Raw genomic sequence first — 16,133 nt, forward strand, 5'->3', positions numbered from 1 at the left:
TAATTATATTGTTTTTTTCCCCTCATCAATGTATAGACAATACCCAATAATGACAAAGCATTTCTTGCAAATGTCTTTAAAAAAACAACTGAAATATCACATTTACATAAGTATTCAGACCCTTTACTCAGTACTTTGTTGAATTACCTTTGGCCGTGATTACAGCCTAGAGTATTCTTGGGTATGACGCTACAAGCTTGGTACACCTGTATTTGGGGAGTTTTTTTCTCTGCAGATCCTCTCCAGCTCTGTCAGGTTGGATGGGGAGCTTCGCTGCACAGCTATTTTCAGGTCTCTCCAGAGATGTTTGATCTGGTTCAAGTTCGGGCTCTGGCTGGGCCACTCAAGGACGTTCAGAGACCAGTCCTGAAGCCACTCCTGCGTTGTCTTGGCTGTGTGCTTAGGGTCATTGTCCTGTTGGACGGTGAACCTTCAACCCCAGTCTAAGGTCCTTTGGGCTCTGGAGCAGGTTTTAATCAAGGATCTCTCTGTAATTTGCTCCGTTCATCTTTCCCTTGATCCTGACTAGTCTCCAAGTCCCTGCCGGTGAAAAACATACCCACAGCATGATGCTGCCACCACCATGCTTCACCATAGGGATGGTATTGGCCAGGTGATGAGTGGTGCCTGGTTTCCTCCAGATGTGACACTTGACATTCAGGCCAAATAGTTCCATCTTGGTTTCATCAGATCAGAGAATCTTGTTTCTCACGGTCAGAGAGTCTTTTAGCTGCCTTTTGGGAAACTCCAAGCGGGCTGTCATGTGCCAATTACTGGGGAGTGGCTTCCGTCTGGTCACTCTACCATAAAGACCGTATTGGTTGAATGCTACAGAGATGGGAGAACCTTCCAGAAGTTCAACCATCTCCACAGAGGAACCCTGGAGCGCTGTCAGAGTGACCATCAGGTTCTTGGTCACCTCCCTGACCAAGGCTCTTCTCCCCCAGCTCTAGGAAGAGTCTTGGTGGTTCCAAACTTCTTCCATTTAAGAATGGTTGAGGCCAGGCCTCCCGAGTAGCGCAGCGGTCTAAGGCACTGCATTGCAGTGCTTGAGGCGTCACTACAGATCCACGTTCGATCCCGGGCTGTGTCACAGCTGGCCGCGACCGGGAGACCCATATGGGGTGGCAGGTAGCCTAGTGGTTAGAGCGTTGGACTAGTAACCAGAAGGTTGCAAGATCGAATTCCCGAGCTGACGAGGTAAAAATTTGTCGTTCTGCCCCTGAACAAGGCAATTAACCCACTGTTCCTAGGATGTGATTGAAAATAAGAATTTGTTCTTAACTGACTTGCCTAGTTAAATCAACGTAAAATTAAAAAAATTAAGCGGCGCACAATCGGCCCGGTGTCGTCCAGGTTAGGGGAGGGTTTGGCCGGCCGGGATGTCCGTGTCCCATCGTGCTCTAGCGACTTCTGTGGCGGGCCGGGCGCATGCACGCTGACACAGTTGCCAGTTGTCCGGGTTTAGCGAGCAGTGTGTCAAGAATCAGTGCGGCTTGGCAGGGTCGTGTTTCGGAGGACACATGGCTTTCAACCTTCACCTCTCCCAAGTCCGTACGGGAGTAGCAGCGATGGGACAAGACTAACTACCAATTGGATATCACGGAATTGGGGAGAAAAGGGGTAAAAAGTTTTAAAAAAGAATGAAAGGTGGAGGCCACTGTGTTCTTGGGGATCTTCAATGCTGCAGAAATGTTTTGGTACCCTTCCCCAGATCTGTGCCTCAATACAATCCTGTCTCGGAGCTCTACGGACAATTCCTTCGACTTCATGGCTTGGTTTTTGCTCTGACATGAACTGTCAACTGTGGGACCTCTGTTTATAGACAGGTGTTTGCCTTTCCAAATCATGTCCAATCAATTGAATTTACCACAGGTGGCCTCCAGTCAAGTTGTAGAAACATCTCAAGGATGATCAATGCAAACAGGATGCACCTGAGCTAAATTTCAAGTCTAATAGCAAAGGGATTGAATACTTATGGATATAAAAAAATATTTTCTTTACATTTTTAATACATTTGCAAACATATCTAAAATCTCGGTTTTTCACTTTGTCATTATGGGGTATTGTGTGTAGATCAATGAGGGGAAAGAAATATGTAATCCATTGTAGAATAAGGCTGTAATGTAAGAAAATGTTGAAAAAGTGAAGGGGTCTGAATACTTTGCGAATGCACTATTGAATTGTTAATTTAAGTTTCATTTACACTATTTGATTATCGAAACGATTTGAGTCGTCAATGTGACGCATCGCATGGTGTAGACAAAAAGGTAGCCTATCGTTCTTCATTCATGGCATGGTTTCCTTTTATACAAATGTTGAGTAGACATCCAGACAAATGAATTCATGCAGGGAAGGGGAATAATAGCATACTACTACGGAGTTATGAAAACAATTACAAAAATTGGATGTTATTTGGTGGGTCATGGATCGGCTCTCGGAACAATACTTTGCGGGTGGGTTGGGGGAAAAAAATCTGTCCTGATGTCGGATATCGGGTGGGGCTTGGAATTGATGAGGCCCGGGGCGGAGCGGATGCGGCTCCACAAAAGCTGTGCAGGACTCTGACACACACACCCTGGACGGACATCATATAAGGGATACCTCCAGTAGTCCCAAATAACACACACTATTGCGTCTTTTCTGGTTTACTGCCCACATCCATACAGTAGCAGTCCCAAGCTACTGCATAAGCTGCCTAAGTTGTCATAACTTATCAAAGACCCTAGCTTCGATGCCACTACCATGACAGCGTTATGTACTGTAATGGATTAGTCGGGGGATTTGATTCTATAGAGATTATTTTGCTTTGCTTGGCTCACAGCATGACAAACAATGTCAAGCTTAACATCAAAATAAATTAAAAAATATATATACAATACACTATCCCAGAACTCTCAAAGTATTCTACATTGTTCAAGAACCCATATCCATGTCGTGAATTAATTACAAACTCCAAAGCCTGAATGCGTAAAGCACTCAATAAGGCAACTAATTCTATTTGCGGAGCGGGAGGTTTTCAACTGGAAAACCATCGTTAATATTTCCTCCCTCCACTGTATCCATATTCATTAGTCTGGCTGGTGGCTACCTACCGCTTCACAATACTGCCCCTGTGTCCATCAACAGTCCTCATATATCATATTAAACATCTCGCATTAATCAACTGCTGTGTTTGATGGGGTGGAAACTAGGGAGAGAACTACTGAAGGGAAATGGTCGAGTTGATTTGTCATCAACACACTTATACGTGTGAGGGGTGACTGCTAAAGAGGGGCAAGGGGGAGAGGGTGGAAGAAACCAAAGAGGGAGGAAGAGAGAGAGAGGAGGGAGGAAGAGGGAGGAAGAGGGAGAAAGAAGCATAAAAGGAGTGGGGGTAAAAAGGTATTTGGCCAGACACACACATTGTGTTCAGACACACACATTTTTGTTAGAACTCAATGACCCATGGGGGTGGTGGTTGGGCGACACACACACACACACACACCACTGTCGGCCTGAGAGTGTGTGAAGGCCATAAACAGGGCTATGATTGAGACATGTGCTCTTCTCTCCAACCATAACACCTTTATCAGGGGAATAGTGTTTACTAGGCATTCTCACAGCCAGGGGTTAACACTGGAACAACAGACAGAGCGTGCACACACACACACCTCAGTCGGACAGGATTTATTAGGCATTCTCAGAGGAAGGGGTTAACGGCATCATTACAGGCTATACTGAACACTAATGAAGAGAAACTGCTTTTGCTCACACACACACACACACACACACACACACACACACACACACACACACACACACACACACACACACACACACACACACACACACACACACACACAGAGCACACAGAGACAGAGACACACACAAACACTCTTCCCCTCTCTCACCTGGCATCATGACTGGTGTGGGTACGTTGGCCTCGGAGGCCAGGGACAGCCGTCCCCCCTTGCCCAGGCGGTCACACAGCAGGGTGATGTGCTTCTTCAGGCGGACCGTGTCTTTGGGCATGCTGAGCTGGGAGGTGGACAGAGACAGGGCCTGGTCCTTAGGGCTGCGAGACAGACAGGTCCTCAGGAGGTGAGACACGGCCGCGTCCACACTCTCCTCCCAACCCTGAGAGAGAGCGAGAGCGAGAGACAGGTATTCTGTTATTCGAGCATATGAGACAGGGTGGTTAGGGAGAGTAAAGTAGGAAATGGGGAAAGACAGCAGAGAACAATAGACAGTTATCGAAAGAGTGAGAGAACAAAAAGTGACATAATTCGAAAGAGAGAAAACAACTGGGAGAAAGAGAGAAGCTGGGCATGTGGTCCATACATGCATAGGTGAGATTCAGATCAGATTGTAAGCCGTCACAACCCAATAGTCTGGCCTTGAATGCATAGTGCCCCCTGTGTCCAGGACGATGTACTACCATGTACTACTGTCGTATTTATTTACAGTCTGTTTATCTAGCTACTAGTGTATCAGTCTGTTCCGTTCCAGTCTAGCCTAAACACTGCCTGATCTCTTCCGTGTGTGAGAAACACACACACACACACAGGTATGACGACAAACACGCCGGCATAGGCATGCGGTATTGTGTGGCAGTATATACGTGCGCCAGCCACACACACACACAAAACCGTATACTGTTTCTACACAGATTAGCACATTCTGCAGAGACACAGAGAGCAGATACAAAATTCACCCTACAGACGAGCCAATAATGTGAATCCTTCAGACGTGAAACAGGACCAATTATCATTCAATCCAACTTCCTCTCCCGGAGAAAGAGAAAAATATATTGTCTGGCCATCTCTCACACACACATCCCCCCCACACACACACAATCTAAGATAGTCCAGGCGGACCGAGCGGGCCGTGGGGGTGTCGACAGGTAGTCAGGGTGTGGGGCTGAGGCTGCCCCCCTGCTGATAGGCCCCTAATGAGCCCTAATGACAGGTAATCAGACCTGTAATGATGATAACAGGGAAGAGACCTGACATTACTCAGGAGAGAGAGAGAGAGAGAGAGAGAGAGAGAGAGAGAGAGACAGAGAGACACAGAGAGAGACAGAGAGAGAAAAAAAGGAGAATGAAATGGAGAGAGAAATATAAGGGGGAGAGAAAGCAGTAGAGGTGAGAGAAAGGAAGAAGGCAGTAGAACATAGATCTCAACTCACACTGAAACAATAACCTTCAACAGGCTATCAGGACCCCCAACATGTTGAACTGGACTAACAGTACAGATTTCACCAGCTGGGTAACAATATTAGGATATACATTTACTTAATTAGGGTTAAGCTTTGCTCAAGGGCAGAGTTTTTCCACATAGTCGGCTCGGGGATTCGAACCAGCAACCTTTCGGTTACTGGCCCAATGCTCTTAACTGCCCGGCTACCTGGCTTCTCAATTTCAATTTGAAATGAAGGGCAGTGAAGCGCACAGCGATGGGTTTGGAACTGGCCCAAATGGCAAATCATATGGTAGAGTGATAATGGACATCCTGCACGCTGAGGACGACCTTGGACATCTTTGTTTGTGATTAAGAGAAAGTGAAGCTCAGGAGAACAAGAGGCTGGAGGGGAATGGAGAAGTCTGTTTGTCTGGTAATAAATAGAGGTCACTTCCCCTCTGACAATGCACATTGTGGAAATCCCAGTTGCGATTTCAGAATAACTTGTGATTATGGATAACAGAATGGGGCCTAATATAGAGCCCTGAGGGACTCCCATAGGGACTGACAAAGGTTCAGACAGTAATCCTTCAGAGTTGACATGCTCAACTTGACTGGAAAAGTAATTTAAAGACCAGGCATGAGAAGAGACTGGAAATACAATGTCATGCTGTGAGCCAAGCAAAGCAAAATAATCTCTATAGAATCAAATCCCCCGACTAATCCATAAATATTTATTGTCACTGGCAGATATTTGATATCATTTAATACTTTAGTAGTTCCACATATGACCTGATGTAAAAGCAAACCGTATCATCCTTTTTCATTGTATGAGAAGTTAGCTCTGCTTTCTGTGCATTTTGCAATTCATTATTCCCACAATCAAATGAACATCGAACTCAACTCCCGACAATACTCCTCCTTTCAATTTCCATCAAGAGAAGAAGAAAGGAAATGAAGAGACAGCTAGGGAGACATATGGAGAGAGGGAAGTGTGGGGGAGGAGGAAAAGGCGAGCGGTAGAGATGTTTCTAGTACTAGTTTGTAGTAATGTAAACTTCAGGGAAGACGGGTGCAGGAATAGAACTGAGACATTAAGAGTCAGCAGCTCTATTCACAGCAGAGTGGAAAGTGAGGGAAAGAAACAGAGAGCGAGAACAAGTGGAAGAAAAAAAAGAGGGGGAGAAGGAGGTTGTTCTGGTTGGCCGCATCAATCTGCTGGGTCGGGCCAAGCTAAATGAGCGCCCCGTCAATTACCAGAGAGATGTGTTTCCTGTGACCCTTCTCCTACTCTCTTCTCCCCCTTACCTTCTTCCCTCCTGTTTTACTGCGGCAAAGAGAGGCTATGGATGTGGATCAGTGGTCATGAAGGATAAGAGATGACAAGAGAGAAACTTCCCTCTCAAGTTTCAAGTTTTATTAGTCGTATGTACAGGATACACATAGTATACTGTGGCAGTAGCCTAGCGGTTAAGAGCATTGGGCCAGTAACTGAAAAGTCACTGATTCAAATCCCCAAGCCGGCAAGGAGGAAAAATCTGCTGTTCTGCTCTTGAGCAAGGCAGTTAACCCCCAACAACAACTGCTCCCCGGGACCTGTGGACGTCAATTAATGCAGCCGCCCGCACCTATCTGGGTTAAATGCGGAAGACACATTTCAGCTGACTGCATTCAATTGTCTAACTGACTAGGTTTCCCAGCGTAATGCTTACTTGCAGGTTCCTTCAACAATACAACAACAATAAGAAATAATAAAAGATAAGAATATGAACAAAGTAAATGGCTCAGTAGAATAGAATAAACATTTTAGCATAAGTATAATACAGGAAGGCACAATTTATAGTACAATATTTACACATGTATCAGAGAAATGGGGGATTGGGGAGAAGGTGTTTAACTACATCGGGGTAGGGGGCAGTATTTTGACGTCCGGATGAAAAGCGTGCCCGTATTAAACTGCCTGCTACTCAGGCCCAGAAGGTAGGATATGCATATTATTAGTAGATTTGGATAGAAAACACTCTGACGTTTCTAAAACTGTTTGAATGATGTCTGTGAGTATAACAGAACTCATATGGCAGGCAAAAACCTGAGAAAGAATCCAACCAGGAAGTGTGGAAATCTGAGGTTTGTCGTTTTTCAAGTGATTGCCTATCTCATACACAGTGTCAATGGGGTCATTTTGCACTTCCTAAGGTTTCCACTAGATGTCAACAGTCTTTAGAACGTTGTTTCATGCTTCTACTGTGAATGGGGAGAGAATAAGAGCATATGGAGTCAGATGACTGAGAAAATGACATGAGCTCAATCTCGCGCACTCCCGTGAGAGTTAGGTGTGTTCCTTTTCATTTCTGAAGACAAAGGAATCGTCCGGTTGGAATATTATGGAAGATTTATGATAAAAATATCCTAAAGATTGATTCTATACATCGTTTGACATGTTTCTACGAACTGTAATATAACTTTTTTGACTTTTCGTCTGAACTCACTGCGCGAGCACGGTGGATTTGGATTACTCGACTGAACGCGCAAACAAAATGGAGCTATTTGGACATAAAGATGAACTTTATCGAACAAAACAAACATTTATTCTGGAACTGGGATTCCTGGGAGTGCATTCCGATGAAGATCATCAAAGGTAAGTGAATATTTATAATGTAATTTTTGTCATTTCTGTTGACTCCAATGGCGGGTGTCTGTATGGCTTGTTTTGATATCAGAGCGCTATAGTTTGCTTTCGCCGTAAAGCTTTTTGGAAATCTGACACACTTCTCCTTAATGCAACCGCTGTATCTATAATTCTTTGAGTAACAGTTGAATATTTTATCAACGTTTATGATGAGTATTTCTGTAAATTGATGTGCTCATTCACCGGAAGTTTTGCGAGGCAAAACATTTCTGAACATTACACGCCAATGTAAAATGGGGTTTTTGGATATAAATATGTACTTTATCGAGCAAAACATACATGTATTGTGTAACATGAAGTCCTATGAGTGCCATCTGATGAAGATCATCAAAGGTTAGTGATTAATTTTAGCTGTATTTCTGGTTTTTGTGACGCCTGTCCTTGCTTGGAAAATGGCTGTGTGGTTTTTCTTGTCTAGGCGCTGTCCTAACATAATCTAATGTTATGCTTTTGCCGTAAAGCCTTTTTGTCCGATTTCAATGTGGTTGGATTAACGAGAAGTACATCTTTAAAATGGGATATAATAGTTGTATGTTTGAGAAATTTGAATTATGAGATTTTTGTGATTTTGAATTTGGCGCCCTGCTATTTCACTGGCTGTTGAATAGTGTGTCCCGCAGGTGGGACGCTAGCGTCCCACATACCCCAGAGAGGTTAAATTGTGCAGTATTTGCAGTAGTAAACGGTCAGGATGCTCTCGATGGTGCTGTGGTAGTATTTGGAGAAGACCCGGGGTGGCATGCTGAATTTCTTCAGCTGCCTTAGGAAGTAGAGATGCTGTTGCGCTCTCTTGACAAGAATGGTGGTGTTGTTGGTCCATGTCAAGTCCTCTGTTACGTGGACCCCAAGGAACTTTTTTATTATATACAATCTGCAGTGAAGCTGCTGAAAATGACATTACATTCTGTCATCCAGCAGAGACTCCCATCCAGAGCGACCCACAGGAGCAACAAGGGTCAAGTGCCCAGGCCAAGGCCACAAGGACAGATCCCCCACCCAGACGATTCGGGGGAACCGTACCAGCGACCTGACTTCTCGGCCACCGGCCCAGTTCCCCTCGAGAGCTGCCCCTCAACCACCCCGAGGAACTTAAAAACTGCTGACTATCTCTACTGCAGTCCTGTTGATGTGGATCAGAGAATGTTCCCTCCTCTGCTTCCTGAAGTCAACAATCAACTCCTTTGTTTTGCTGACATTGAGGGAGAGGTTGTTGTCCTGGCACCACAATGCCAGTTCACTTACCTCCTCTCTATAGGCTGACTTGTCGTTGTTGGTTATCAGGCCTACAACCATGGTGTCGTTAGCGAACTTGATGCTGGAGTTGGTGTCGTGCAACGCCACACAGTCGTGGGGGAACAGGGAGCACAGCAGAGCTCTCCTCTGCAGCTTTTCTCCTCTTCCATCTCCATCCCCCTTCCCCTTTTCCTGGTTTAATCAGCCCAGTTGCACAGGTCATTATCTAGTGCCTCTTTCTCTCTCCAACGTTTCTCATTCCCACCTAATTCTGTTCTCTCTTCTCTAATCCATTCTACCACTCCTCCCAATCCTTCACAGAAGCCTTATTCCAATCCACGGAATTCCAAGGACTTATCCCAATTGGAATTCCAGTCCTGGGAGGGTCCGTTGGGAAAGGGAATCTCGTTCACCTGTGACGACCTCACCGGAGATGAAAAAAATTTGAGGTCAAATAGGTGAGACGAGGGGTCAAAGACAATCTCTTACTCACACATAAATCTATCACGCACGCACACACCCTCATGTATGTGTGTGAGATGCTCCTATTAGCCCCTGGCCTTGTCTTTTCCGTACAGTATGTTATCTTTATTTCTGTCCAGTGTGAGTAGCGCTTCCTAAAATAGCCCATCTCTCCACACGTATGGGCTAATGCAGCGGGCCTGACCCTAATTACCTTTCATTAACTTAATCTCATTCACAAGAGCAACCGCAACAATAAACACATCGAAATACATACACACTCTCAGTGACTCCATCTCTCTGGGGCCTCATCAGCCCATTCAGGTGCAGGCTGACTGGATGTCTGCTCGGATGTGTGCTCTCGGGCGCGTTTACTGTGTGTGTGGTGATGAAAGAGAAAGTGTGTGTATGTGTGTAAGGGGGTGTCTATCACAGTGAGGTTGTGTTTGCAGATGTCAGTGTGTGTGTGTGTGTGTGTGTGTGTGTGTGTGTGTGTGTGTGTGTGTGTGTGTGTGTGTGTGTTAGCCACCTGTCCCTATGTCCCTCTTGAAGGGGCAGTGGGGGTATTTGGTGTGAAATTGGGTAAATAGAGAGGACTGTATATAGATACACCTCTAACCTGTGTGATGAGATGAGATGTCATGTGTTTAATCACAGTGGAAACCCTAACAGACAGAGGGGCTATGGAACTACTGTATATGTCTGTCTCACACACACACACACACCACACACACACACAGCTGGCCCTGCAACAGGACACACCACAACTGGTGAGAGCACACACACACTTTCGGTCTCTATGGGGGCAGAAATCTGTCGTCGTATCACGTGGACTCATGGAGGGCTTCTCTCAACACACGTGTTTATGTGACGGTCTAAATTACTAACAGAACAACTCCCCTGTGACACACATAGACAACTCAACAAGGCCCCTCTGGCCCTCTCAGAACATGTCCCCCTCACCCCCCCTACCGCATTCTCACTGCCACTGCCTTCCTTGACCAAAGGGACATCAGGGCTGAATACAGGCTCCAGTTCAAAGCTACACTATCTGAAACTTCACTAGCCTATTGGAGGCCTGTGGTAGGAAACATCGTTACTCCCTGTATACCTGTGAGGGTGAGAGGGAAGGGTGTACAATATGGTTTGGAATCAGGCCTATTCGTCTCCTCTCCATTGTCCCGATTACATTCACGCTGTATAAATATAACTCTTCTCTTCACACACAGGTCAGTAACACCGTCCTCATCCTCTGTGGAGCTGCCAGGAGTATATTCAGTGGCACCTGGGAGAGAGTGTGTGGTAGCAGAACCACTTAGGGGCTTCAGAGCGGATCACTGAGGTATTTTGTGTTTATTCTCCAGGGTCAGAGGGGGAGACTTGGGTCAAGCAGCCAGGAGATAGATGGGGAGAGAGAGAGAGAGAAAGCAATATGTGTGTGTGTGTGTGTGTGTGTGTGTGTGTGTGTGTGTGTGTGTGTGTGTGTGTGTGTGTGTGTGTGCTCAGAGTGTGTGTGTGTGTCGTGTAGCAGGTGTAAAGTGTGTGTGTCACAGTTGTGTGTGTGTCGTGTAGCGGTGTAACAGTGTGTGTCTCACCAGTTGTGTGTGTGTCGTGTAGGTGTAAAGTGTGTGTCTCACCAGCTGTGGTGTGTCCTGTAGCAGGGGTAACAGTGTGTGTCTCACCAGTTGTGGTGTGTCCTGTAGCAGGGGTAACAGTGTGTGTCTCACCAGTTGTGGTGTGTCCTGTAGCAGGGGTAACAGTGTGTGTGTCTCACCAGCTGTGGTGTGTCCTGTAGCAGGGGTAACAGTGTGTGTGTCTCACCAGTTGTGGTGTGTCCTGTAGCAGGGGTAACAGTGTGTGTGTCTCACCAGCTGTGGTGTGTCCTGTAGCAGGGGTAACAGTGTGTGTCTCACCAGCTGTGGTGTGTCCTGTAGCAGGGGTAACAGTGTGTGTGTCTCACCAGCTGTGGTGTGTCCTGTAGCAGGGGTAGCAGCGTAGCCTCCAGGATGGCGTTCTGCTCTGTGTTGAGGCCCTGCCACAGGGAGACCAGGAGGATGAGGAGGTGGGTGGCACTGCGCAGGCGGACAAACGCCTGATTCAGACATGCCCGGTTCTCCTCCGCTGCATCTGCCAACGCGATCACCTGACAGAGACAGAGAGAATCAGTGCCTGCTGTCATTCACCAGAAGCAACTTACCTAAGCAACTCTGAATCAAGCGCCAACTCTGTAACGCAAAGGTACTTTATACAAGCAGTTTGTTTCCTGTTGTCCACTAGAATGATGAGTGATTGAATGGGGCCCTGATTTAAAGTGCCAATGGAAACAAGGCTTCAGGGTCAACACAGTGACTCATCCAAGTCATTCATGTTAATCCATCTCCCGAGGCCATAGAAGACGTTCTCTACAAGTCAACTCCGTAACTCCATAACTCACCCACACCACATTCTCTAGAAGTCAACGCCGTAACTCATCAGTAACATTCTCTAGAAGTCAACGCCGTAACTCATCAGTAACATTCTCTAGAAGTCAACTCCGTAACTCATCAGTAACATTCTCTACAAGTCAACTCCGTAACTCATCAGTAACATTCTCTACAAGTCAACTCCGTAACTCATCAGTAACATTCTCTACAAGTCAACTCCGTAACTCATCAGTAACATTCTCTAGAAGTCAACTCCGTAACTCATCAGTAACATTCTCTAGAAGTCAACTCCGTAACTCATCAGTAACATTCTCTAGAAGTCAACTCCGTAACTCATCAGTAACATTCTCTAGAAGTCAACTCCGTAACTCATCAGTAACATTCTCTAGAAGTCAACGCCGTAACTCATCAGTAACATTCTCTACAAGTCAACTCCGTAACTCATCAGTAACATTCTCTCGAAGTCAACTCCGTAACTCATCAGTAACATTCTCTCGAAGTCAACTCCGTAACTCATCAGTAACATTCTCTAGAAGTCAACTCTGTAACTCATCAGTAACATTCTCTAAAAGTCAACTCTGTAACTCATCAGTAACATTCTCTACAAGTCAACGCCGTAACTCATCAGTAACATTCTCTACAAGTCAACTCCGTAACTCATCAGTAACATTCTCTAGAAGTCAACTCCGTAACTCATCAGTAACATTCTCTACAAGTCAACTCCGTAACTCATCAGTAACATTCTCTACAAGTCAACTCCGTAACTCATCAGTAACATTCTCTATAAGTCAACTCCGTAACTCATCAGTAACATTCTCTACAAGTCAACTCCGTAACTCATCAGTAACATTCTCTACAAGTCAACTCCATAACTCATCAGTAACATTCTCTACAAGTCAACTCCGTAACTCATCAGTAACATTCTGTACAAGTCAACTCCGTAACTCATCAGTAACATTCTGTACAAGTCAACGCCGTAACTCATCAGTAACATTCTCTACAAGTCAACTCCGTAACTCATCAGTAACATTCTCTACAAGTCAACTCCGTAACTCATCAGTAACATTCTCTACAAGTCAACTCCGTAACTCATCAGTAACATTCTCTACAAGTCAACTCCGTAACTCATCAGTAACATTCTCTACAAGTCAACGCCGTAACTCATCAGTAACATTCTCTACAAGTCAACGCCGTAACTCATCAGTAACATTCTCTACAAGTCAACTCCGTAACTCATCAGTAACATTCTCTACAAGTCAACGCCGTAAGCCATGTGAATGAGCAATGAGAGGGAGGTGGCTCTGCAGCGTCTCTAGGTGTGGTCTGAGAGTTGAACCTGAACAGGAGGTCAATACTTCCATTTTTGGGACGGATGAGGGGGACAACATGAACGAGCGATGACAGAAGAAGACGGATGAAGGTGAACAGAACAAGAGAAGGCACGTTAGAGGGAGAGAAATAAGAGAGGAGGGGGAAGTCAAGAGGAGGGGAAAGGAAAGAGTGAGAATATCCTGTCTGTGGATGTGTGACTAATGGCAGAGTGCAGGTAAGAGTTGGGGTCATCTCCATTTTCAGTTTCACCATGGGAGAGCACCTCGATTCATGAATACACTGGAATGTGCAAGTAGGCTAGCTAGTGGGAGAGTAGAACAGTATGGTGTGTTGGACAGCACACAACTATTTATCTGCACATCACAGGTGGCACCTTAACTGGGGAGGACGGGCTCCTAGTCATGGCTGGTACGGAATTAATGGAATGGTATCGAAACACAAACACATTCTTTCCATGTCCATTCTAGTCATTATTATGAGTCGTCCTCCCTCAGTAGCCTCCTGTGCTGCACGCATGCACGCACACCAAACAGGGAGTACTGCGGCACTGTAAGACAAACACCCCCAGACAAACACCCCCACGTAAACATTAACCATCCAGTCCCCCCACCCACTTCCGTCTCCCTGGCAACCATGTCACTCAGCCAAACGTTAAACAAACGTCTCGACCCCCCCCCCCCCCCTCCAGCTCCTCCCAAAGAAAACCTCTAGAGGAAACTGACTTTCAAAGGGGTGAATTTGCTAGTAAAGATTGGTGTGTATTGATAAAAAGAGCCGCCCTGCCAAGCCGAGCCAAATGGAGGTTCCCAGTCAAGGGCTGCATTGTGTGGGACCAAACGCAGCGCTGATTGATGCCAGCTGAGGGGAACACAGAGGCACATTTAACCAGAAAGGCCATGACACCATGCTAATTCATATAGGTTATAGTGAGAGGGATGGGGGAAGCGAAATTTAGTCCTGTGCAAAGACTAGCTGTAAAAAAAACGTGTCACTGTCCTAATACTTTTGGAGCTCACTGTATTTAAGTGAGTAAAACGTACTAACACAGGGTGGTAAAGCTAGCTAGCATTTCCCCCATTTCACTAAGTTAGTAATCCTAGCTAGGGGCTAGCTAAGCCCCTGGCAATGTCAACATGTTTTCCAACTGTCAATAAACGTTTCAAAAGTGTCATAAAACATTTAGTTAAACAATGGCAGCTATCTCACTATTTTAAGACAAACATTGTACTTTTGAACCTTTACCAACAGGACAAATTAAAAGACAGAAACATGATGTTCTTTCTATTTTGGTTACACAGGAGGAGAATGTGAGGGGTGAGAGGTCAGTGATATGTCACTTCCTGGTGACCTCTTGCTTCAATAAAAAATGTAAATAATTTTTTTTAAATAACAATAATCATATTTAGTTAACGTTTTAGTTTAGTATTTCATGACTGACATTGTACCTTTGCACATTTCTAATAACAAAATTAACTAATAAGAAGCCAGAAGAATGCTGGGCCCTTACCACGGAAGTGATGTCACACTGGCCCCTCACCTCTCCTCTGCAGTCAAAAGGAAAGCAACTGGTTTCTGTCTTTTAATTTGTCCTGTTTTAAAAAAGGTCTGTAATGTGCCAAAGTACAATGTAAATAGTGAAATAACATTACCCAAATGTTTCATGAGTTTTACAACAATTAACATGTTGACAGTGTGCCAGGGGCTTAGCTAGCTAGCTACAACATTAGTGAATAAGAGGGAAATGTTTGCTTGCTTGATTGCTTGCCTGTGTTAGTACGTTTTACTCACTAAAATAGTTATTGCTATGTGTCTGAAATGGGGAATTGAATGTGAATGCTTTTAATATGAATCTTTGTTAAACCTAATCAAGAAAAGTTAAAGTGAAAAATGTCAATAGTAGGATTCTTCAGCGATGCCTTTACATGGGCGGCAGGTAGCCTAGTGGTTAGAGCGTTGGGCCAGGAACCGAAAGGTTGCTAGTTCGAATCCCCGAGCTGACAAGGTAAAAATCTGTCGTTCTGCCCCTGAACATTTGTAAATAAGAATTTGTTCTTAGCTGACTTGCCTAGTTAAATAAAGGTTAAAAAAAATTGAAATAAAATCTTCATATTAACTTTAACATTCTGTGTCTGTATTCTTTTTAACATTTTTAGATTTTAGTCATTAAGCAGACGCTCTTCTCCAGAATTCCTTCCAGGAGTAATTAGGGTTAAGTGCCTTGCTCAAGAGTACAGACAGATTTTACATGGGGATTCGAACCAGCGACCTTTCGGTTACTGTCCTAATGCTCTTAACCACTATGCTACTTTATGAATGGGAAAATAGAAATGACAGTACATTGACTGCATAGAACCAACTTAGGCCTCCTTTTGAAGTGGAGGAGGGCTGTTAATGAGTTATGATATGACCCTCAACTACACGATTTGATCTGTAAAATGTACCCTGATGATTCAACCCTGTGGGGATCTTTATGCACCATTCACCTCAGTGAGGAGGAGAAGAAAAAGATCGTCGTCACAGGCCTATACCGGACAGTGGGGGAAATGGGTCTAGTACATTGTACAGATCAGCATCATTTTCAAAACGTGGCATATTCACTATCCTTGGGATGGCAGAAGCACACTTTTGAGAACAGCCATAATGATGACACTACGCTTTCATTGTAATGATGCATCTATTAAGACACCTAAATATGAGCCATTGCATAGCATGACATGAATACTCTATAGATATGCTATGGATATATTTCATTAACCTTTAACAATGCGGTTGGGACTGTTGAAATGATGTGTAATTAATGAGTTATGGATCTGTATCTATGGATATGTATT

The 16,133-nt window shown here is 44.8% G+C and overlaps 1 protein-coding gene across 3 annotated transcripts in view; it reads right to left on the minus strand.

The window, feature by feature from the left end:
- The window catches only part of LOC106581206 (protein PTHB1), a 200,779-nt gene that overhangs the window by 90,315 nt on the left and 94,331 nt on the right, over positions 1-16,133 (minus strand). For all 3 annotated transcript variants that reach the window (XM_045702702.1, XM_014163124.2, XM_014163115.2), the window contains 2 exons: positions 11,508-11,690; positions 3,894-4,119 (listed from right to left, as the gene is read on the minus strand). In XM_045702702.1, coding sequence (XP_045558658.1) covers positions 3,894-4,119; positions 11,508-11,690 — 409 coding nt within the window. The remainder of the gene's footprint in view (positions 1-3,893; positions 4,120-11,507; positions 11,691-16,133) is intronic.

This window comes from Salmo salar, chromosome ssa02, assembly GCF_905237065.1.
Source record: "Salmo salar chromosome ssa02, Ssal_v3.1, whole genome shotgun sequence".
NCBI lineage: Eukaryota > Metazoa > Chordata > Actinopteri > Salmoniformes > Salmonidae > Salmo > Salmo salar.